Source organism: Monodelphis domestica, chromosome 1 (genome assembly GCF_027887165.1).
Source record: "Monodelphis domestica isolate mMonDom1 chromosome 1, mMonDom1.pri, whole genome shotgun sequence".
NCBI classification, from domain to species: Eukaryota; Metazoa; Chordata; class Mammalia; order Didelphimorphia; family Didelphidae; genus Monodelphis; species Monodelphis domestica.
The window spans coordinates 280,073,090-280,097,576 of NC_077227.1; the positions used below are offsets into that span (position 1 = coordinate 280,073,090).

At 35.0% G+C, this 24,487-nt stretch overlaps 1 protein-coding gene across 1 annotated transcript in view; it reads left to right on the forward strand.

Annotated features, from left to right (window-relative positions):
* The window catches only part of RAD51B (RAD51 paralog B), a 922,671-nt gene that overhangs the window by 32,272 nt on the left and 865,912 nt on the right, over nucleotides 1-24,487 (forward strand). The window contains exons 6-7 of the mRNA XM_007473087.3: nucleotides 13,068-13,187; nucleotides 16,796-16,979. Of these exons, the coding sequence (XP_007473149.2) occupies nucleotides 13,068-13,187; nucleotides 16,796-16,979 (304 nt within the window). The remainder of the gene's footprint in view (nucleotides 1-13,067; nucleotides 13,188-16,795; nucleotides 16,980-24,487) is intronic.

Genomic DNA, 24,487 nt, shown 5'->3' on the forward strand with positions numbered 1-24,487 from the left:
AAGTAACTGTTAACTTCCAACCACAGGACCCTTTACTTCCTTCTTTAATGAGTCCACTGTATGGTTTGGAAGAAGTCTTCTTCCACTCCAACTCTCAGATCTGTTTATCCATCCCTCAGTTCAGAAATCATTATCTTTTCCTTCAAACCCTCCTTCCAAACTGCCATACTACTGTGAAATGCACCACCATTCTCTTAGTCATCTAGGCTTGCAACCGCAACACACACTCATCGCATATATGCAAGTGTTATACCAAGTCTTTTTGTTTCTACCTTTATAATGTCTCAAATACAGCCCTTTTCTCTATTTATACAACGACCATCCTAGTATAGGTTCTCGTCATTTCATGCTTGGACTATTGGCATAGCTTTCTGATTGTTTTTCTTGTCTCAAAGGCTCTCCTCACTTCAGTTCATCTTCCACTCAACTGCTTCAATGATTTTCCTAAAGAGCAGCTATGATCATGTCAATTCCCCCTGCCTTCCAGTCCTCTGTTTACTCCGGGAATTTCCTATTGCCTCCAGGATTAAATATAAAATCTTTTGGTTTTTAAAACTCTTTAAAACTCAGAGCTTTCTTCTTTTTCCAGTATTCCTATATCTTACCTCTCCAGTATATTGACACTACCCTTCTTGCTGTTCTTCACACATGACACTCCTACTCTAGACTTGTATCTGACTGTCCCCCCTGCTTTGAATATTTCCCTTCCCCACTTGCCTGCCTGCTCCCCTGCCCTCTTTAAATATTTAGTTTTATTTATTATTTCTGTGATTTTTCTTTAATTTTTAATATCTATCTTTTGTGCTCATTTTCAATTTGTTTAATCATTGGCTTTCTAATTTTTAAAATACATATTCAGTTTATTAAACCTCTTTTTTTTCTACCTTGTTGATGTATATTTTTAGTAAAACAGTTTTACCCCCTGAAAACTGCTTTTGCTGTATTCCAGAAATCTTGGCATGCTATTTTTGTCATTATAATTTTCTTTCACATACTTATTATTTCTTGACCTATTAATTATTTAGAATTTTATTAAATCTTCATTTTGGTCTATATCTTTTGTTTTTGCTTCCTGATACCCTTTTTATCTTATGGTATCTAAAACATGTGTTTATTATTTCTGCGTTTTTAAAAATTTGTTTGCAATATCCTTGTGCTCTAATACAGTTTTTACATAAATTCTATATCAGGGGTTCCCAAACTTTTTTTTTTTAAACCCTTACCTTCCCTCTTAGAGTCAATACTGTGTATTGGCTCCAAGGCAGAAGAGTGGTAAGGGCTAGGCAATGGGGGTCAAGTGACTTGCCCAGGGTCACACAGCTAGAAAGTGGCTGAGGCCTGATTTGAACCTAGGACCTCCCATCTCTAGGCCTGGCTCTCAATCCACTGAGCTACCCAGCTGCCCCCTCCCAAACTTTTTACAGAGGGGGCCAGTTCACTGTCCCTCAGACCATTGGAGGACCGAACTATAAAAAAAAACAAACTATGGACAAATCTGTATACCCCTGTTTGGGAGAGCGGAGGCTGCAGCTCTGGCTGTGATGGGCCTATCATACCTTGTACAAGCCCATCACTGCCACCATGCAGTATAACAGTGCAGAATCCCCTCCCCGAGATCACCACTCAGCATGCTGACATCTTCCATTTTGCAGCCACATAATCCTTTGCGTGGTACCTTGTTCTCATTCAGTTACTCTCAGAACAAGGAGCCACACAAAGGATCATGTCACTAGAAGTAGTACTGTTAGTGAGCACTGACCATCAATGAAAGAGGTGCCCTTTCTGGAAGTGTGGTGGGGGCTGGATAAATGGCCTTGGGGAGCCGCATGTAGTCTGCGGGCTGTAGTTTGGGGACCCCTATTCTATGTGCTGCTAAGAAATATGTATTTTCTTTAGCAATTTCATTTAGAAGACTCCATAGATCTTTTTCGTTATAGTTTCTCCATGAATTTTTTTCCCCTTTCCCCTCCAGCCCCCCTTTTATGCATTTTTCTTTTAGACTTATTCAAAACTAAGGGAAGGATATTGAAATCTGTTACTATTTTATTTCTGACTGTATTTTTATAGTTTAATAAGTTTTTCTTTTATGAATTTTGATGCTAAGACATTTGAAACATATCAATTTAATACTGAAATTGACTTATCTGTGGTTCCTTTCAACATGATGTGGTTTCCCTATTTGTCCTTTTTTTTATGTTATGAATGTTTATTTATGCATTGGCTGACAGCATGATTTTTAGATTTATCTGATGTATATTGATTTTTTTTCTAAGCCTTCATTTTTATTCTGTATATGTCTTTTTTTTTTTAAGATATGTTTCTTGTAAACAGCAGATTGTGAGGCTTTGTTTTCTTATCCAGTCTATAATTTTTCTTGGATTATTTAATCCATTTGCATTTAAAATCATAAGATTTAGGTATATTTTTTTCCTTCATTTGTCTCTAATATTGTTCTCCCCACTCCTTGCCCATTAGGATTTTCTTTCCTCTTTCTGTATAAGAACAGTACTCTGTCTCTTTAGTTATTTTATCTTAATCTACTTTAAGGCAATCTTTTCTTTTTATCTGCTGTCTTGCCTTCACACTCAACTCATGCATATCTTCTCCCCCTCTCATTTATTACCTTTTACTTAGTTTTGGAGTTTTGCATAATTGATTAGTTCTTTTTTATTTCTTTTATCTTGTTGATTGATTTTCCCCCTCTTGGTTAAATACTTAAATAAAATCCATTTGTTTTTCTCCCTTTAAATTTTTTTTTTCATTTTTTTTGGCTTTTCTGTAATAAATAACTTCTTTTCTTTTTTTTCTCTCTTCATCATTTCTTTTCATCTTCTGTCTAATCTAGATTTTTAGACTTTGATTCTTGGCCTATATAATTAATTAGTCTTTCATTAAGCTCTCTTAACTTTATAAAAAGAATGCTTCCAAGATCTATTTTGAATTAATTCTTTTAAATCCATGATGGCAAACCTATGTCACGCCCATGTAAAAATTAAATGTCTAATAAAATATTATATTTTAAGAGATTTATTAATGATCATTAGAAATCAAGGAATAAAGAGGATACAAAATAAAAACCCTAAAAAACCCTATGCCCTGGGTGGTTAGCCATTTTTAGCCATCCCCACTCACCACCATTACTGCTGATTCTACATGAGAGAGGAGGAGCATGAAAGCCCACTCCCTTTATCTTCCGTCTATAAGAAGTATGTAATGACAGGAAGTCAGTGGGCTCTTGGGATATGTAGTTTTTTTTTAGGGTAATAGATTTTCAATTATACACACATGAGCACAGATAGGTGTAACCATTTTCAATGACAGGCATCCACATGAGGACTCATCACGCCTTGGGGCTAGGAGCTGCCCGGGGAGTCGTGGACCTGCAGCTGGGACCATGCCCCAGCATGGTGTAAAAAATGGAGACTTGAACCCAGGACTCCAGTCCCCAGAAGTCCTTGCTCACTTCCCAGAATGCTTTGTAATCGCACTAATTTCTCACCTGGGTGAGATCAGAAATTATTATTTAAAGGAGTTCCCTGCCTACTGAGGGCCCTTTTTCCTACTTCCACTTCCCAGCAGATGCATCTCTCATGATGAAGGTGAAATTGAAGGGGCCTCTCTGGGCCTAGACACGTGCTTTCTTACTCTGTATTTTCTTTAATCCTTAACCTTTAATAAACCTCATAAAATATAATATTCCTTGACAGAGAGAAACTAATTTTAACTGTTACAATGGTGGGGACATGGGGGGGGCACATGGAAATCCTATGGGGTCAAGGAGGAGGAGCTCCTGCAGAAGGAGGGTGCTGGGGCAGGCAGGATGGCAGGCATTAGCTGCTCTTGCAGCGCCTCTGGGTCAGCCGGCTGGGACTGAGTGGGGCTGTGCTGGGGTTGGGCCAGTGGAAGACTGGGTGGAGCTCCGGCCCACTTGCAATGGAGGAGTGCCTGGAAACAATTACAAGACACTTTTAGCACCCTGAAAAATATAGCAATGGCTTTACTCACAATTTTTTCCTCTATGTACTTTTGTGAGACCTTATTCTCAACGTTAAATAATATCAAAACCAACAAAAGAAATAGATCGACAGATTAAGTTAGTAGAGCTTGCTTGGGCTTGAAATGTACAAAGTACCAACCTTCAGTTGAAGACTTAGACAATGAAATTCAGCAACAAAAAAGTCACTAAAAGGCAGGTTAGTTAAAGAATTCCCCATCCCCCTCACTTATCTTAGTTCGCAGCACCTCACACAAGTTGAATAATATCATGATCAACAAAAGAAACTGACTGACAGATGAACAAAAAAGTCACTAAGCAGGTAAGTTAAAGAATTAGTTTTTGGTTTATTAAATACAGTTATGTGTTAGAATTATGCATTTTTATTTAAACTATAAATATTGCAAAATTATGGGTTTTTTTCTTGAAGTGACACATCACCTGAGTTATGCTCGGTTTTTTGGCGAATTTTGGCACACCAGGCTCAAAAGGTTGCCAATCACTGTTCTAAATAGTTTCTTATTATTGACTTGTAGATCTCATCCTCTATTCTTCATATTCTCTTGTATCTCACTCTTAGAAATATCGTTTCTTGTAGGTGACAAGAATGTATACTACTTCATGTTAGGAATTTTCCTGTGTCTTTTTAACCTCTTTCATAATGATCTTTTTATATTTTTCATGTTTGTCATGTGGTATCTTTCCTAGGTTTGTGCCCTCTTACTCCTGCTTTTATCTTTGTATCCTTTTTTATCTTTTGAAAATCTCTTAGTGGTTTCTCTATTGTTATTTTGTTCTTGGTTATTATGTTTATTTAACCTCCTTATATGTATTTATATTATCTGGGTGTTTGCATAGCAAATCATATGTCTAGATCTGTTTTTCTTTCTGGAATTCTTCATATACTACTTTTTTTAAATTGAAAGACTTTTTTTAATGGTTAGGCTCCAGTTTACTGACAACATCACCTTGGGTTGCATTTTGAGCCACTTTGCTTTTTGAAGCATATTGTTTCATTCCTTCTTGTAGTTTGTATAGTCTTTTTGTCAGATTCTATTTACTTTGTATTTGAAGAATTTTTACCTGGTTGCTTGCAGAATTTGTTGTTTGTCATTGGAATTTTTAAACCATTATATGTCTCAGAGTTTGTAGCATAAGATTTTTTTTCCCCCAGTGGCAATCTGCAGATTCTTTTCATTGGTACTTTGCGTTCTGTCTGGAGAAGTTTTGAATAGTTTTCTTGTATTATGATTTTCAGAGACTTTCTTTAAATTCATTTTCTTTTGTCTTACATTGTTTATTCTTAGACGATGTCTGGACTTTTTCAGCTTGCCTAGAGGCCATGTCCCCTTCAGTTATTAATATTTACTCTGTTGGTTTATTGACTGAAGGTCAAGGTTTTTAACTATGCTTTTTTCCCTCGAGATCTTTGGCAATTTCCTTTACTTTTTTTTTTAATCTTCTCTCTTGGAATAAATATTGTGTATTGGCTCCAAGGCAGAAGAGTGGTAAGGGCTAGGCAATGGGGGTCAAGTGACTTGCCCAGGGTCACACAGCTGGGAAGTGTAGGAGCCCAGACTTGAACCTAGGACCTCCCATCTTTAGGCCTGGCTCTTAATCCACTGAGCTCCCCAGCTGCCCCCAATTTCCATTACTATTATCTTCTCCTGTTGCTTGTATTTGGACCTCTTCCCCCTTGCATTTTCCATGAGGTCAGACCTGATGTACTGGAAAAAAATTATCGTTCACAATTTTTAGTCTCTACCCCAAGTCACTTCTGGTGGGATAGTATCCAGGAAGATTTTAGGTTTTAGGTATAGTGGAATGCTACTCAGATGTACTGATGTACCCTGTTTTAGTTTCATCTGATCCTCAATTTTCATATTGAGCTCTATTGCAATACAATGCTGTCATATAACTTTCCTTTCTTTTTATTTTTTTAAGCTCTGATAAGTTCATTTTATTTTTTTAAGTTTATTTAGTCAATTTAGAACATTATTCCTTGGTTACAAGAATCACATTATTTCCCTCCCTCGCCTCCCCCTCCCCTTCCCACAGCCAACATGCAATTTCATTGGGTATTACATGTGTCCTTGATCAGAACCTATTTCCATGTTGTTGGTGTTTGCACTAGGATGTTCATTTAGAGTCTACATCCCCAGCCATATCCCTTCGACCCATGTATTCAAGCAGTTATTTTTCTTCTGTGTTTCTTTTCCCATAGTTTTTCCTCTGAATGTACATAGTGTTTTTTCTCATAGATTCCTCCAAGTTGTTCAGGATCATTGCATTGCCACTAATGGAGAAGTCCATTACATTCGATTATACCACAATGTGTCAGTCTCTGTGTACAATGTTCTCCCGGTACTCCTCCTTTCGGTCTGCATCAATTCCTGGAGGTCATTCCAGTTCCCATGGAATTCCTCCATTTCATTATTCCTTTGAGCACAATAGTATTCCATCACCAACATATACCACAATTTGTTCAGCCATTCCCCAATCAAAGGGCATCCCCTCATTTTCCAATTTTTTGCCACCACAAAGAGAGCAGCTATGAATATTTTTGTACATGTATTTTTCCTTATTATCACTTTGGGGAACAAACCCAGCAGTGCTATGGCTGGATCAAAGGTCAGACAGTCTTTTAGTGCCCTTTGGACATAGTTCCAAATTGCCCTCTACAATGGTTGGATCAGTTCACAACTCCAACAGCAATGAATTACTGTCCTGACTTTGCCACATCCCCTCCCAGCATTCATTACTTTCCTTTGCTGACATGTTAGCCAGTCTGCTAGGTCTGAAGTGATATCTCAGAGTTGTTTTGATTTGCACCTCTCTGATTATAACACTTAGAACCCTTTTTCATGTTCTTTTTAATAGTTTTGATTTCTTTAACTGAAAATTGCCTATTCATGTCCCTTGCCCATTTATCAATTGGAGAATGGCTTGATTTTTTTGTACAATTGGTTTAGTTCTTTATGAATTTGAGTAATTAGACCTTTGTCAGAGGTTTTTGTTATGAATATTTTTTCCCAATTTGTTGTTTCCCTTCTAATTTTGGTTGCATTGGTTTTGTTTGTACAAAAACTTTTTAAATTTGATCAAAGCAAAGTTATTTATTTTATACTTTGTGATTTTTTTTCTAGCCCTTGCTTGGTTTTAATGTCTTTCCTTTCCAAAAGATCTGATGAGTATGCTATTCTGTGTTCACCTAATTTGCTTATAGTTTCCTTCTTTATAATCAAGTCATTCACCTATTCTGAGTTTATCTTGGTGTAGGGTCTGAGGTGTTGATACAAATCTAATCTCTTCTATATTGTCTTCCAATTTTCCCAGCAGTTTTTATCAAATACTGGGTTTTGATCCCAAAAGCTGGGATCTTTGAGCTTATCATAGACTATCTTGTTGAGGTCACTTACCCCAAGTCTGTTCCACTGATCCTCCTTTCTGTCTCTTAGCCATTACCAAATTGTTTGGATCACCACTGCTTTATAGTACAGTTTGAGATCTGGGACTGCAAGTCCTCCTTTCTTTGCATTTTTTTTTCATTACTTCCCTGGATATCCTTGACCTTTTGTTCTTCCAAATGAACTTTGTTATGGTTTTTTCTAATTCAGTGAAAAAGTTTTTTGGTAATTTAATTGGTATGGCACTAAATAAATAAATAAATTAGTTTTGGTTGGATGGTAATTTTTATTATGTTAGCTTGTCCTACCCATGAGCAGTTGATATTTTTCCAGTTGTTCAGATCTAGTTTTAATTGTGTGGAGAGTGTTTTGTAGTTGTATTCATATAGTTCCTGTATTTGTCTTGGTAGATAGATTCCCAAGTATTTTCTATTGTTCTAGGGTGATTTTAAATGGAATTTCTCTTTTTAATTCTTGCTGCTGAGATATGTTGGAGATATATAGAAATGCTGATGACTTATGTGGGTTCATCTCCTTTGTTTCATTTTCAAGCTGGTTGATTTTGGCTTTCAAGATACTATTTTCTTGTTTTATTTCAAGTACCTCTGTTTCCATATGATTTATCTTAGTTTTTAAGTTCTTTTTGCAGGTGTCTTCAGCCTCTCTTAATTGTGTTTTGAATTGTATTTTGATTTCTTCTGGAGCTTGTATTCAATTCACTGTGTTTTCTGTGTATTTGCTTGGTGTTCCCTCATTCTTCTTCGTTCCATTTGCCCTTTGTTCACTGCCTGTATAGATGCTGTGGATTGTAATTTTTTTTCTTTTTCTGTTGTTTGCTCATATTTACCCTTCTTTATTCCTTGCAGGTAGGGGAGTGGTCTCGGGACATTCATTCTTCCTTCCCCTTAAGCCAGAGTGTTCTTGAATTCAGGCTTTTGGGTGTGTACCTTTTAAATTGAGTCCAGCAGGAAGGTTCCTTGGCCCTGCCTTGTTGTTAGGTTTGATTTTTCAGTCCCCTAGGAGCATTAATTAAGGAAGGGTTTTCAGAGGTCTGAACGTTTGCTTTCTCTATGCTGCTATTTTGACTTTGCCTCCTTTTGTGTCTTTTAAAAAAAGTTAAAATTTTTTATAGATTAATCATCTGTACAATTTTTCAATAATTTTGACTTAAAATTTTTTTTATTTTAAAATATTTTTCTATGTTTACTTGATTAATTTTCTTTTCCTTCTTTTTTCCTAACCCCCTGACAGAGCAGAGAAGTAATTCCACTGAATTGTACAAATTTTAGTTTTCTGACATTTTGTGATTCATGTTCTTTTCCTTCTACTCCTCCCTCTTCTCCATGAGAGTAAATAATATTATATAGGTCATACATTTGTTATTATATAATACACATTTTTGCGTTCATTGTGCTTTGAAAGAAGACATATCGCTCATACTAGAGGATTCATGGAGGTAATAAAGTGAAGAGTGGCATGCTTCAATCTGCATTCAGACTTGATCAGTTCCTTTTATAGCAACGCATAGCCTTTTTCTTCATGAGTCCTTTGGAGTTGTCCTCTGTCCTTGTGTTGCTGATAATAAGTTAAGTCATTCAGTTAGTTGATCACATACATTATTACTGTTACTGTGTTTTACAGTTTTTTCCTGTTTATGCTCACTTCACTTTGCATCATTTCATATAAATCTTTCTAGGTTTTTTTGGTGATCATCTTGTCTGTCATTTCTTAAGGCATAATAGTATTCTATCATAGCCACATATAACAATTTGTTTAGCCATTTCTGAATTGATGGATAGCCCTTTAGTTTCCACTTAGTTATTTGCTATAACAAAAAGAGTTCCAAAAATATTTTTTTACAAGTAGTTCTTTTTCTATATCTTTGATCTTTTTGGGATATAGATTTCTGGGTGGAAAAAGATGCAGAGTTTTATGGCCCTTTGGGCATGGTTCCAAATTACTTTCCAGATTTGTTGTATCAGTTCACAGCTCCAACAGTGTATTAGTCTTACAATTTTTCCATGTCCTCTTTAACATTTATCCTTTTCTTTTTTTTGTCACATTAGCTAGCTTGATAGATGAGGTGGTACTTCAGAATTGTTTTAATGAGGGGGCAGCTGGGTGGCTCAGTGGATTGAGAGTCAGGCCTAGAGACTGGAGGTCCTAGGTTCAAAGCTGACCTCAGACACTTCCCAGCTGTGTGACCCTGGGCAAATCACTTGACCCCCATTGCCTAGCCCTTACCACTCTTCTGCCTTGGAGCCAATACACTGTATTGACTCCAAGATGGAAGGTAAGGGTTTTATTAAAAAAAAAAAAGAATTGTTTTAATGATATTTGTATAATTAATAGAGATTTGGAGCATTTTTTCATATGACTATACATAACTTTTATTTCATTTGAGAATTACCTTTTCATATCTTTTGACTACTTGTCAATTGGGCAATGCTTTGTATTCTCGTAAATTTGATTCAATTCTCTATATAGTTGAGAAATGAGGCCTTTGCCAAAGATACTTACTATAAGATTTTTTCTCCATTTTACTGTTTCCCTTCTAATCTTGGTTGCGTTGGTTTTGTTGTGTAAACCTTTTTTAACTTAATGTAGTCAAAATTATCAATTTTATATTTCATAATATTCTCTGTTTCATTTGGACATAAATTCTTCCCTTAGCCATAGATCTGACATAGATTCTTCTCCAATTTGTTTATATTTTCTCCCTTTGTTTCTAAAGAATGTATCCAATTTGACTTTTTACTTTGGTATATAGTGTGAGGTGTTGGTCTGTGCCTAGTTTCTGCCATGCTGTTTTCCAGTTTTCCCAGCAATTTTTGTCTAACAGTGAGTTCTTTCAAAAGCTTGGATTTTCAGGTTTATCACATACTAGGTTACTATAGTCATTTATTATTGCATATTGAGTGCCTAATCTGTTCCACTAGCCCACTACTTTATTTTTTCTTATTTTTTTCCAATCCTATGAAAAAATTTTTTAGATAGTTTGTTGGGTATAGCACTGAATAGATAATTAATTTAGGTAGGTTGTCATTTTTATTATGTTGGCTCAATTTGCCCATGAGCAATTAATGTTTTTCTAGTTGTGTAGATCTGATTTTGTGTGAAAAATATTTTATAGTTTTCATCATATATTTCTGGGTTTGTCTTGGCAAATGGATACAACTTTCCTTCCCAAACTGTTTTCTACCCTTTGGTTTTCCTCAGCAATAGATGGAGGGATTAATAGATTTGAACCCAGGTCCTCCTGTCTCTAGGCCTGGCCCTTTGTCCCCTGAATTCCTAGCTGCCCCAAAATGTTACCTTTATAGGTTTCTTGGTATCCTAAATTAATGAGAGAGCAGAATTGCTTCATCTCTTGCACATAATTCCTATTTTAGGAAATTGTGAGAGCTTTGAGGACTGGATAAAATGTCTAGCTTTTCAATTTTGTTTGTCATGTGACCTATAAATCTCTAGTTAATTTGTGATCATTTTTTCAAGAGCTTTTTAGTGATATAATGTTTATTATATCAAAGTCAGTAAAGAATATGTTAAATACTTATAGTTTTCAACATTCATAAAGTTTTTTATTCCCTAATCCTTGGTCAGTTTTGTACAGGTGCCTAGCATTACTAAGAAATATGTATACTTCTTTCAATTCAATGAAAAGCTTTTATATCTAGTTTTCCCAAAATTGAGGTGATTAATTTCTTTTAATTTTGGTTAGAGTTGTTTTAACTTTTAAAGGAGTATACTGAGATATTTTATTATTATATTCTTGTTATTTGTTTCTTTTGTTCTTACTGTTCCTCTTTAAACATATTTATTAAAAAGGATATACAAACCAGCAGAAATAACACTTGCTTCTAGTTCCATGTTCTGTGTTTTGGTTGGACATATTTCCATCTGATTCAGCTTGTTAACTTCCATAGCCTGATCCGACATTACCTAATCTGGTAGCAAAGTTAGTATTTAGTTTCCAAAATGCCTATTTCCTAAGAATCTTTTTTTTTTTTAATTGTGGCCAGCATCTGGCCCTAATATTTCATCAGTGTAGAGAACTCCTAATATATACCTTTACTCTAGTTGTTCATATCAGCAGCTGGTCTGTAACATTTTGTTTGAAAGATTTGGATGGGGGTCCTGAAAAGTTGTACCTGTGGTCATATATAGCATTTGTCAGAAGTGGGTCTTGAACCTCCAATCTTTCTGATTCCAACTCTAGCCCTCATTCTTCAATATCATGCTATGTCTTAAGAAACTGTTATGTAAATCTTGGTTTTCTTGAAATCATCTTGCTCATCATTTCTTATAGCAACAATAATATTTCATTGCAATCATATACCACAACGTGTTCAGCCTTTCCCTAATCGATGAACAACCCATTCGCTTCCAATTTTTTGCTACCACAAAAAAGAATTGCAATAAATATTTTTGTAAAAATAGGTTCTTTTCCCTTTAAAAAAAATCTCATTAGTATATAGACTAGCAGTGGTATTGCTGGACCAAAGAGTATGTACAATTTTAGAACCTTTTGGTCATAATCCTGTATAGCATTTTTCATCAGGAGTCCCTTGGATTTGTCTTGGATCTTTGCACTGCTGATAATAGTTACATCATTCACAATTGATCATTGTAGATTACTACTATTACTGTGTACAGTGTTCTTTTGGGTCTTCTCACTTCACTTTGTATCAGCTTTCCCAAGGATAAATGAGTTGAGATTAGAATATAAAGTCCTTTAAAAATCTATAGTTCTACAACTTGGAGGGATCTATAAGGAAGAACACTATCCACATCCAGAGGAAAAACTGAGGGAGCAGAAACACCGAAGAAAAACAACTGTTTGATTACATGGGTTGAGGAGGATATGATTGGGGATGTAGACTCTAAATGATCCTCCTAGTGCAAACATCAGCAGCATGGAAATAAATTCTGATCAAGGACACATGTAATACCCAGTGGAATTGGCTACGGGAAGGGGTGGAGGGAGGGAAAGAACATGATTCTTGTAACCAATGAATAATGTTCTAAATTGACTAAATAAAAATTTCCAAAAAAAAATACAATTAAAAAAATCTATAGTTCTAGAGGCAGGTTGGTGGCACAGTGGATAGAATTCCAGGTCTAGGGTGAAGAGACCCTGGATTCACAGTTGGCTTAGACACTGTCTAGCTATGTGACCCTGAGCTATTCATGTAACCCTGATTGCATATTTAAAAAACAAGCAAATAGCAAACAAACCCAAAATGAATCTATACTGTGGCTCTGATTACACTTTACATTTACCTCCTTTATTTGTTAATTGATGGAAAAAACCTGCCACCATTAAATGTATATTCATTTGTGGAACGAGGCTGGGTTTTCATCCAGAAAAATTGGGTTCAAATCCTGGCTTTACAATTCCTTTGAACATCACTTTTGGCAAGTCATTTCATTTACCTTGTCTTCAATCCTACATTTAAAAAAATGCTTGTGTGAAATGGGGAGTTTGGACTAGATAACTTCTACATTAATTTTCCACAGTAATTCTATTATCCACATGCATATTTATCTCTAATAATATATCTTTTGTTATAGTTTTACCCTTTGGTATTGAAGAATTGGCCAAGTCAGGATGTACAAAGAATTTAGCAACTGAATTTTTGTTCATTTAATTTTTATTTCCACAGATTAATCAGAATAGCAGAATTCCGTTTCCCCAGCTTTTTCAACACTGAAGAAAAATTACTTTCCATGAGCAGTAAAATTCATTTGTATAAGGAACTTACTTGTAATGAAGTACTAAAAAGGTAAGCAGTCAAATATAAATTAATTTCATCTCTCATATATGCCATCTTTTCTCCTCTGTCACTTTTAGTCTCCTGGTGCAGGTCTTCATCACATCCTACTGGACTATTGAAATATATACTACTTAATCTTCTTGTCCCAATTCTGCTCCCATTCCAGTCCATCCTTAAGAAGCTTCCAAAATAATCTTCATAAAATGCTAATCATCATCCTTTCACTCAATAAATTATTGACTCATGATCAACTAGAAAATCCTCTTTTTGGTTTTCAAAACCTTTTCTGACTTGTTCTCTCCTCCAACCTTTCAATTTTGTTAGACTTCACACTCCACCAGGTACTTAGATTCAATGACATTTACCTTTTAGCTGTTCTTTACACAAGACACTACATCTCTTAATTCCAGGCATATTCATTGTCTGCCATTCATGCCTGGATTGTTGTCCCTCCTTGTCTTCGTCTTCAAGTATCCTTGGCGTTCTTTAAATCCTAGCCAAAATCCCACCTTCTACGAGTAGCTTTCTTTTACTTATTCTCCAAGTTTTCCCTCCTTCCCAACTTATCTCTTTCTTTTGATGGCACCCCTAGCTTTCAATTACTTAGGCTGCAAAGTTTGGAATTTTATCTTCTTGATCCCTCCCATCCCCCCACCCCCTGTACTCATGCCTCTGCCTTGGCTACTTAGCTGGCATGCACTTCCTTTTTATTTGCACCCCAGAGATTCCTTCTCTTCCTTCAAGAGGCAGACTACTTATGGGCTTACACCCCAAATTTCAGCATATGTTTAAAGCTTTAATAGCCAACTTTCCACTCTTAATGATTTGGCAACTTCATTTAAGAACTCTATGGCCACATTCACTTATCTTTTTTTTAAGCCCTTATCTTCCATCTTAGAATTGATACTGAGTATTGATTCCAAGGCAGAAGACCAGTAAGGGATAGGCAATTGGAGTTAAGTAACTTTCCCAGGCTCACACAGCTAGGAAGTGTCTGAGATCAGATTTGAACCCAGGTCCTTCTGTTTCTAAGCCCTGACTCTGACTACTGTGCTACCTACCTGCCTCTTTTCCCTTCAGTCTTGCACCAACTTTCTATCAATCTTTTACTAACTTTTATCAGTTTACCCTATCCACCAACTCTTTATTTTTTCTACCCTCGAATTCTTCCTCTTACCATTCTTACTGAATAATAATAGCTAGTGCCTACTATGTGCCATGAAACACTTTACAAATATTATCTCATTTGAGCTTCACAACAACCCTAGGAGATAGATGCTATTGTTATTTCCATTTTACAGCTAAAGAAGTTGAGAAAAGTAAAGGATAAGTGGCTGTCAAGGGTCATGCGGCTAGTAAGTAACTCAGGTCTTTCTGTCTCCAGGCTCCCCTAATCTAGCCTTCCTTGTCACAATTTATTTAGCTGTTCTTCAAATGATAGGCAATTTTCCTACTTTGTCTCCAGTTCCAGCTTGGTGGCATAGTGGATCGATTTCTAGAAGGCAAAACAACCTTAGTTCCAATTTGTCCTCAGACACTTATTATTTGTATGACTTTGTGTGAAAAGCACTTAAGTACCCTGTGATTCAGTGTCTTCATTTGTAATAATGGAAACCCTCCCCCTTCCAAAGTTGGTTGTGAACATCAAGTGAGATATCATATGTAAAACATTTAGCAAACCTTAAAACACTATACAAATGCTTGCACAAATAGCACTTCCTGCTTACTTTGGTATATATGACACTTTTTTTTTCTTCTTCTGGGTACTGCTTTTCATTGAAATCATTTATCTTTATTCTACCTCAAACCCCATTTCCCCATCAAGGTCAACTTTTAGTGTGTATCACACCACCCAGCCCTTGCTTTTATTCTGATGTGTTTTTGTCCTAATTGTTCTATGTGGTCAGTCAACATACATTTATTTAATGTCTCTTCTGTGTCACCACTGTGCTAGGCAGTAAACATATTGTTCTCCATCGTTGCATTCCTACCTTCCCCTTTAAAACAAACAAACAAACAAACAACAACCCTCAGGAAGCCAGAATCCCTTCTCTTAAGGAGTTTATGATTTCCCCTTCAATTAGATCATAAGTTCTTTCAGAGCAGGAACTGTCTTTTACTTCTCTTGTATTGCTTACTTTGTTGAGTCCAGTGTTGGGCTTGTCCTTTGCTTTATTGGCTTTGAAATCTCATCAATGTGGCTCATTCCTCCAATGGGGTAATCCACCTGTGTGACCATCTCATCCTATGTGACTGTTATCCATGTTCTCTCATAAATTCTCCACTGTGGTCCATTTAGTATTGTTTAGACCCTGTCTAGATCTCTTTATAGGTGACTATTCATTAATTCTTTTTCTTTTTAAATAGATTTTAATTGATATCTTTTGTTTTTCCACTGTCTAGATGTATACTTCTTATGCTCCCTGAATCATTCCCTTGCATACAGAATTTAAAAGGAAAAAAAAAGAAAACAAAGGACAGGACCCCCCCCCCCCCAGCAGAACTGGTCAGCACACTAAAAAAAATGAAATCTGACATTATATGCAACATTCCATACCTGTAGGCCCTCTAACCACCTCAGGGACTTATGGGAGATTTTTTAAAGTCTCATTTGGGGCCAAGCTTCTTTGTACTTTTGCAACATTCCTTTTTTATTTTTATTTTTTGTATTTGTTGTTTGTTTCATTTTAATTATTATAATCTTGTATGTTGTTTTTCTGTCTCTGTTTACTTCATCTGTATCAGTTCAGATTAAATCTTTTCATGCTTCTCCTCAATCATTTTGTTTGTTATTTGCTATGGCACAGTAATATTCCATATACCACAATATATTTAGCCATTCCTCAAACAATGGGAAATCTCTTTTGTTTCCTGTTCCTTGCTACCATAAAAAGTGCTATTTTAAATATTTTAGTGGATATAAAGACATTTTTGTCAGTGATCTTCTTAGGGGAATATGCTTGGCAGTGGAATATGGTGTTGGATATGGACAAGGGTTTGTACATTTTAGATATTTTATTTGAATAATTCCAAATTGCTTTCCAGAATTGTTGGCCTAATTCTCAATTCTACTAACAATGAATTAGTGTTTCTGTTTCTTCCTAACCCCTCCAACACCACTAAGTCTAATCTTTATCATCTTTGCCAATTTATTGTGTGTGTGGTGTGAGGTTGTTTTTTTTTTTAACAGTTGTTTACTGAAATCTTTTTATATGAATGAGATTTCCTTCTGTATTCTATTCCCTCTCCCTTCTGGAGGCCTCAGAATAAAGAATATTTTCATGAGAAGAAAAAATAAAAAGAGGAAGAAGAGAAGTTAAAAAATCAAAATAATTCAATACTTTGCAAAAAATCTGACATTTATTTCATGTACTCTTCCATACCTGTAGAAAAGGGAATGAATAAAACTGCATTGAAACTTGAGGTTTTGGTTCAGTGAGGGACATAAAATAAGTAATTGCTGAGATACTGGGGGAAAATGTAAATTATGTTTTGTGTACCTACAATATAGGGAAGAATATAATGAATTTTTAAACTGAGTTTTTAACATTTTTAATGGCCTGCTGACATTATGTCTTCAATACAGTCAATGTTTTAAATTATTTATTCTTTTAAAGGATCGAGTCTTTGGAGGAAGAAATTATCTCTAACCGCGTTAAACTTTTGATAATTGATTCTGTTGCTTCTGTGGTCAGAAAAGAGTTTGACACCCAACTTCAAGGCAATATGAGAGAGAGAAGTAATTTTTTGGCAAGAGAAGCATCATTATTGAAGTATTTGGCTGAGGAATTTTCAATAATAGTAAGTTTTTCCTTTATTTTTTTTTATAAAGCTTTCTGACATCTAGTATCAAGTCATAAAATTAAAGGAGGAAAACAAAAACCAGATGGCAGCTGTTTTATTTTTAAATAGGCCATGCAGTCTGGTTGCCCTTAGCAAACAGCATCATACTGCTACTTGTTTTGTTTCAATTTCTGCTTTCAGATTCAGCCTGGGGCAAACTTCAGAGTTGTTTTAAAATGTTGTTCCAATCACTCTTCCCAGGCAGTTTGAACACACATTTCATATTTCTTTTCCTGCTTTTGTCACACTGTGTAACTGACCTGGATGAAATTGCCTAGACAGGATCCAGTCATTGCTCTTTTGTGGCAGCATTTTCAAGTTATTATTTGACTTAAGCTTGATATCTAGTAGAATTTGGGCTTTAGACTCTTAAGCTAGAACCAAAATTGCTGGTAAAGAGATCCTGAAGGACTTATGTTGGTACAGATCTCATTTGCTGAAATTGTGTTAATAGCTAGGGATTTTGTTTGGCAACATGAGAAATAGGACTTTTGTGCTTGGGAAGCTCTAAGGAATCAACTTGCATATGGTTAGACCCTTTTGAGGTCTGAACACGTAATTCTGGATGTGTTCTAATCTTTAGATGGTGCTTGAATCCAGCGTTGGGATTTTTTTACATTAAAAGTAGGAGTTTTCCATTTTTAAGAGTCTTAATAAAAATAATGTATTGAATAAGATCTCTTTCTAATCACATATTGACTTAAATCTTGATTTAAGAATGATTTCTAACATTTTATATTAATTCTAACATTAAGAATGATTTCTAACAAGAGAATTCATGTTAACTACCTGTGAGTTTTCAAATAGTATACCCTTCATTGCCCCCAGAAACCTTATTTATCCTGTCAATGTCACAATAAAATGGAAAAAAGAAATAAATATGGATTCTTTATGAAAATGAAGTATAGTTATGTACGGTTGTCAATATAGAACCAGGTATGTATTAAGCAGCTACTATGTGTTTTGTACTGTGCTGTATCCTGGGCATACTGTATAAACGCTGAAAAATATGAGCTTACATTTTAATGGATGAAACAGTAAGAGCATATAGAAATATATGCAGGATAAATATAAAAGATACATACAACATCAATATAAAGAGAATGAGTACAAATATATACAAAGTAGTTGATTACAAGCTACTTTGGGAGGAAGGATACTTAGCAGTTGGTGAAGGGGAAATTAGGAAAGGCTTCATGCAGAAAATGGGACCTGAGCTTCATCTTAAAGAAAGAGAAATTTTATGATGTGGAATTAAGGAGAGAGTGCATTCTAGGAATGGGGGATGGCCAATATCAAGATATGGAGACTGTAGATGGAGTGCTATGAGAAGAACCAAGAGAAGGCTGGTTTGTCTGGATTTCAGAATATGGAAGGTGGAATAATGTCTTTGGAGGTTGGAGCAAGTTTGTAAAAGACTTTATATAGTACTCAGGGCAACCCATAACAATACCAGGGAAGATAGGAGGGGAAAAAAACCACTTTGAACTGTTGAACTGAGATACTGCAGGCTTCCTGAAGCCTTTCCTCCCAATTACTACCCCCACTTGAAGAATTAGGATGATTTTTAAAATAACCCTTTTAATTTAATTGAGAAAACTCTTCTGTTTACATTACTATAATTCATTCCCATAATTTTTGTTTCCTTCAGCTCTTTATAAATGATGGATCTCCTTTTTTTCTACTAAAATTTTTAAAATAAAAAAAACTATTTATAAGATAGAAAGGGATTACAGTGGGTTGGTAGTTTCAGAGTTTTGACTTAACCTTAATTATGTAATTTTGAAAAAGATGCTATATAGTGATTAAAAACAAAACAAAACACCAAATCCTTATCTTGCATCTGAGAATTCATACTATGTATTGGTTCCAAGGCAGAAGAGTGGTAAGGGTTAGGTAGAGAGGGTTAAGTGACTTACCCAGGGTCACACAATAAGGAAGTGTCTGATGCCAGATTTGAACCTAGGCTTTCCCATTTTTAGGCATGGCTCTCAATCTACTCAGCTCTCTAGCTGCCTCCATGAATTTTTTTTAATAGGATTGGTACTTAAACGTGTCTTATTTTCCTAAGAACTTTCAAGATGTTACAACATCTTTCTGAAATGAGGGTAAATTCTAAATATACCTTATACTTCTATTTATTTAATATGAATATTGGACACATGAGCAAAATAGGGAAAAATAGGAGGAACTTAAAAATATTTGTTCACTTTTATTATCTCTTCCATTTGTTTTCTTTATGTTATAGGTCATCATGTATATTTGCCTTTTCTGCACCCTTGGATTGCAGATTTCTTAAGGACAAGACTCATATGTTTTATTTGTATTCCTCTAACCCTTGTACTAATTAAGCACTTAGACATTTGTTTACAAAAACTTTCCTGTGCCTATGCTCATATTTGTACAGTTTTATTTGTTATATAAAATCTATTAGAATTTGGGATTCAGTTCTGGCATTTCGTTTGTTCAATAATACCTTTGATGAATGTTCTTGGGACAAAAAATCCAAGTTTTCTAGGAAGCAACAATATCTTGCAAGTGATAAGGAAGCATGATTTGTTTACACTGGTAAAGAGAGTTGTATGCTTATGTAAATCTTGCTTTTTAAGAGTTATTGGTGCATTAAAAAGTATATTCAAAAGGCTCAGTCAATCAGCAAGGATCTATTATTAAACATCTGCGAAGTGCCAGGCACTCTGCTAGTTACTGGAGATAAAAAGACAAAAACAAAATAGTCTCTGTCCTCTAAGAGCTTATATTCTTCATTTTAGATGCTAAGGATAATACTGAGCCAAAAAATGACTATTAATCACTACATCAAAAACATGGTTTCAAGGGGAGAGAGCCTTTTGTGATTTCAACCCAAGACGGAACTAAGCTGTTCCATTTCTAATTAGATTTCTTTTATCATCTTGCTTTGTGACCTTAATGAAATTTCTTTTATCCCATTTTTCTACATATAAGAAAGTTGAGTGATAAGGTTTAATGTTCATTGTCACTGTCCCCTTTGGCAGGAGATTGTGATGTTTCTCTCTGAAACATTAAAAAAACAACAACAACCCCTGACAGTTTTTTTAAAAGAAAAAACATTCATGCATTTTTTCATTTTGGAATTATGTTAGTTTAAGAATAATAATATCTCATATTTTATAATGCTTGATAGTTTACAAAATACTTTCCTTATAAGAATTCTCAGAAGCACATAATGGAAGGATTAATCATTCCTATTTGTTGATGACAGATGAAGACTCAGAAAAGTTAAGAGATTATGCTCAAAATATAGTGAGAAAGTGATGGATATAGGACTTTAGAATTCAGGTCTTTCTATTTTTAGCCTATTATCTTTTCTATTACACTATTTTGTTAGCTCAGCCTAGGAACCTGCTTAAGGCAACCCACAGACATACTTATCAATGAAAATATAATATGTCTATGTATCAGAGGATGAAATATCTCGCATAAGTGAATTATTCTGGTAATTGAAGCTTCTTATACTTTTAAACACCAGCACTTTAAACATTTATGCTAGAAATCTCTCTAAAATGCATTTTTTTTTTTTGTGGGCAGGTAGGTGGCTCAGTAGATTGCACCAGACCTAGAAATAGTAGGGTCTGGGTTCCAATGAGGCCTCATATACTTCTTATCTGTGTGACCCTGTCACTCAACTCTAATTGCCTACCCCTTACTGCTCTTCTTCCTCGGAACTAACGTGGCAGTATTGATTCCAAGACACAAGGTGAGGTTTTACTTAAAAAACATAATGAAATGTATTATCTTCCCCTACCTTTTAAAATAGAACACACCTTACCCAATTTCATTTTCTCTTGTTGTATTGGTGTCATTATTAAATAATTATGTAATTATTATGTAACATTTCTAATTCTCTGCCATAATATAGTAGGTGATTCAGATAATATTAAGGGCATATATGGCCATTTTCCTACCCTTATTAAATGTCTCCAGGATTTTATAGGTGATAATTCTATTGTGTTTAGTATTTGTTACCTCAATGATAGCTATTACTTCTCAGCATTTTCAGCGTGTTTATGTCTATTCCTTACTTCTCTTCTTTTAATCTGTTGTAAATCAAGGGGAAATGAGGCAACCAGATTTGTTAAATCAGTAAGCTTAATTTTATAAAGAGCTCCCCTGGTTTTAGTTTTGAGACATTTCGTTTCCCGTCAGTCTTTCTAATGACATCAGTTTTCATTTGGATGATTGAGGCTACTGTAAATTTGACTCTTCAACAGGGATTTAAATGTAAAATGAATTAAGATACAAGTTGTGACATAGCTGTAGAATTAATCTGGCAGCTCTTGTAATTGATTCATACTAAGCAAAATGTTGCTTTTGCATTGTATGAAAAGTTGTAGCCTAATTCTTGCCGTATAATATTATTAAAAATATTGTGAGGATGCTAACCTCAGTTTTTTCATTTTCAAAGGTACTTTGTCCCTGCAGCATTTTTTTTTAAAGTGGAAGCTTGCAGTGTTGTTCAGAGGATGATATAGTTATAGCTAGAATATTTAGAGGTCTTTGGGTACAATTCCCCATTATATATAGGCAGACTAAGGGCAAAAGAGTGAAAGGATTAGTAGTGCAAGATCATGCCAGTTGTGAGTATATCACATAGGAAGAAATGGATAGAGAATTCTGCCTCTGTAACATATTGTTTTTTAAAATTCAAATAAGTCTAGATCTAAACTTAACCTGTTCTGAACTGGGACAAGTAAGTAGTACAGTGAATAAAGAGCCAGCTTGGAGATGGAAGGTCCTGGGTTCAAATGTGCCCTCAGACACTTCCTCGCTGGGAAAGCCACTTAGCCCCCATTGCCTACCACTCTTCTGCCTTGGAACTAATACTCAATATTGATTCTAAGACAGAAAGTAGGGGTTTAAAAAGAAAAAAAGAAAAGATTATATATAACTTAGTAGTTGTAGATCTGGTTTGATAGAAGGAAATGTTCTTTGGGACACTTCCTAGTTTTGTCTTTATATCTCTAGCACTGTGTCTGGCACTTAACAGATATTTAATAAACTTATTGGCTAAATGAAATCACAAGTCTAAACAAAAAAAAAAGAGGTTCTAAGTGACAGGGTTAGTATTCAAACGTAGGTCTTATGATTCAGTCAGTTCTCATTCTACATTATCATATATCACTTAAGTTCATTCTTGTCCATTTAATCTAATTTTTATTTTAAAGGGTTTTAAAAATTATTTACAACAAATACCAAAAACCTAAGAACATTTCTTACTACTTATGCAGTAGGACATAAAAGTATTGTTTATGAAATCCTGAATCTTTCTTCCATAGATTGCTATTTTAAAATATATAATAAAATCAACATGTTATCTTTGTTTTTTTTTTAACCTTTACTTTCTGACTTAGAACCTATAGTAAGTATTTGTTCCAAGGCTGAAGAGCAGTAAGGGCTAGGCAGTGTGTGTTAAGTGACTTGCCTAGAGTCATATAGCTATGAAGGGTTTAAGGCAAGATTTAAACCAATGACCTCTGATCTGCCAGGCTTGGCACTCTATCTACTGTGCTAGTTAACTGCCCCTTTGTCATTACTTTTACTATCTTAATTCTTTCACCCGAAAACAACAGTAGTAACAAATAAATATAGTCAAGTGAAACAAATTCACATTGTGGCCATATTTGAAAATACATATTTTTCTTTCTGCATCTTGAGTCTTTGGACTTTGCTGTCCAGTTATCCTCCCAAATCTCCTCAAACATTTTTTTGTTTATGTTTGCCAAATCTGATGGGTATGATATAAACCTTAGAATTGTTTTAATTAGCATTTCTCTTATCTTCTGTAGTGATTTAGACCATTTTTTTACATGATCGCTTATTCTTTGGTTGCCTTCTTTTGAGAATTGTCTGTTGTGTTGGTGAATGGCTCTTGTTTTTGTATATTTGAATTTGTTCCCTTGACATCTTGAATACTATGCCTTGATTAGAGAAAATTGATACAAAGATTTCCCCCCTTAATTAGTTTCCTATCTTTTTTTACACAGAGGAGGACAGTGGTAAAAGACAGAGAAGTTGATGAATAGGAAATATTTTTTAAAAGTGTTTGCTTCTCCTTTGTTTTTTGCTGTGCCACCTGGGTTAATGCACTGACCTCTACCTCCTGGGATATATGTATCTATACTGAGAATTCAGATTTTAGGCCCTTCCAGATTGTTGAGGATCAGAGTACTGGATCTTTGGGGTACTTAATGGTTACTCCTACTCTGGAGCTCCTTTGCTTGGAGTATTTAAGTCTGATGCTTACTGGGCACTACTGTTGCCAGTTTCTTCTAAGTTCTCCACTTTGAGATTTTGACTCTGAAGGGACTTTGTCATTAGAATCTTCCATTTATGGATGTAAAGTCTTAAAAGTCATGAGAATCTGCTACCCTTCTTGTTTTTTTTAGTCACTATAGGAGGCTTCCATCTTGTTTGTCTGTTCTAGTAATAATTATGTTAGAACATCTTTTCTATTGTCTGTGAGTTTCTGGCTGGCTTATTTTTTTTTTGTGGGTGGGGGGTGAATAAAGTAACTTTCTGTAGTTTCTCATTGAATTTATTGATCTTTGTTCAGTCTCACATAATTTATTTATTTATTTATTTATTTATTTATTTATTTTGGCTTGGAATTAGGCTATCTCCATTTAAGCAGTTATCTTAGTGAGAAATCTTCTTGTCCACTTATTTTAAAAATAATAATTTATTCTTAGTGATTAGGGCTTTTCTTGCTTCAGTGTTTCAAATTTATGGCACCCCTCTAATTTTTGGCTCAAGAAATATTTTTACAAAGCATACAAATACATGACTTCATTTTCTTAAAAACTCTTTAAACTGACTTTCTTTGTAATGATTACCTGTTGATGGTTTGTTTGCTAATATTATAATTAAATTCATCTTGGCTTTAGTTATAGGGGGTAAATGTGCTGAGGCATATGATTTAAATCTGAAGTGCTTCAGTCTCTCAAACGTTTTCACTGACTGGAATTTCTTTCTTTCTGAAGATGGGCCATTAATTTGGAAGCATGCCTGAACAGTTCCTTTCCCTTAGGGCACAAGAAAAATAGATTTCTATCAGTCTTAAGCCTATTTTTGTTCTGTCTTTTTTGGCAGTATGCCCCTAACAGATTCCTTTGATTTCAATCAAACTTCAGAACCAACCAGTCTACCTTATTGGTGCTATTGAAAAGTCACCAGAAAAATATGCAAAGTTGTTTATAAAGGTCAGATTATATAGATGGAGCCTAGGGAGTGATGTGAGACCTTTCCCCCTCCCCTAGTCTAGTTCTTTGGAATGGCTTGCTTTCCTCATCCTACATTTACTTTGGCAGATTTAAGGGTTTTTAGAAAGAACTTTTTCTTTTTCTGTATTTGTTTCTCCAGTGTTTAGCACAGTGTCTGCATATATACATCTATATCTCTCTCTCTCTCTCTCTCTAAATATAAAATAT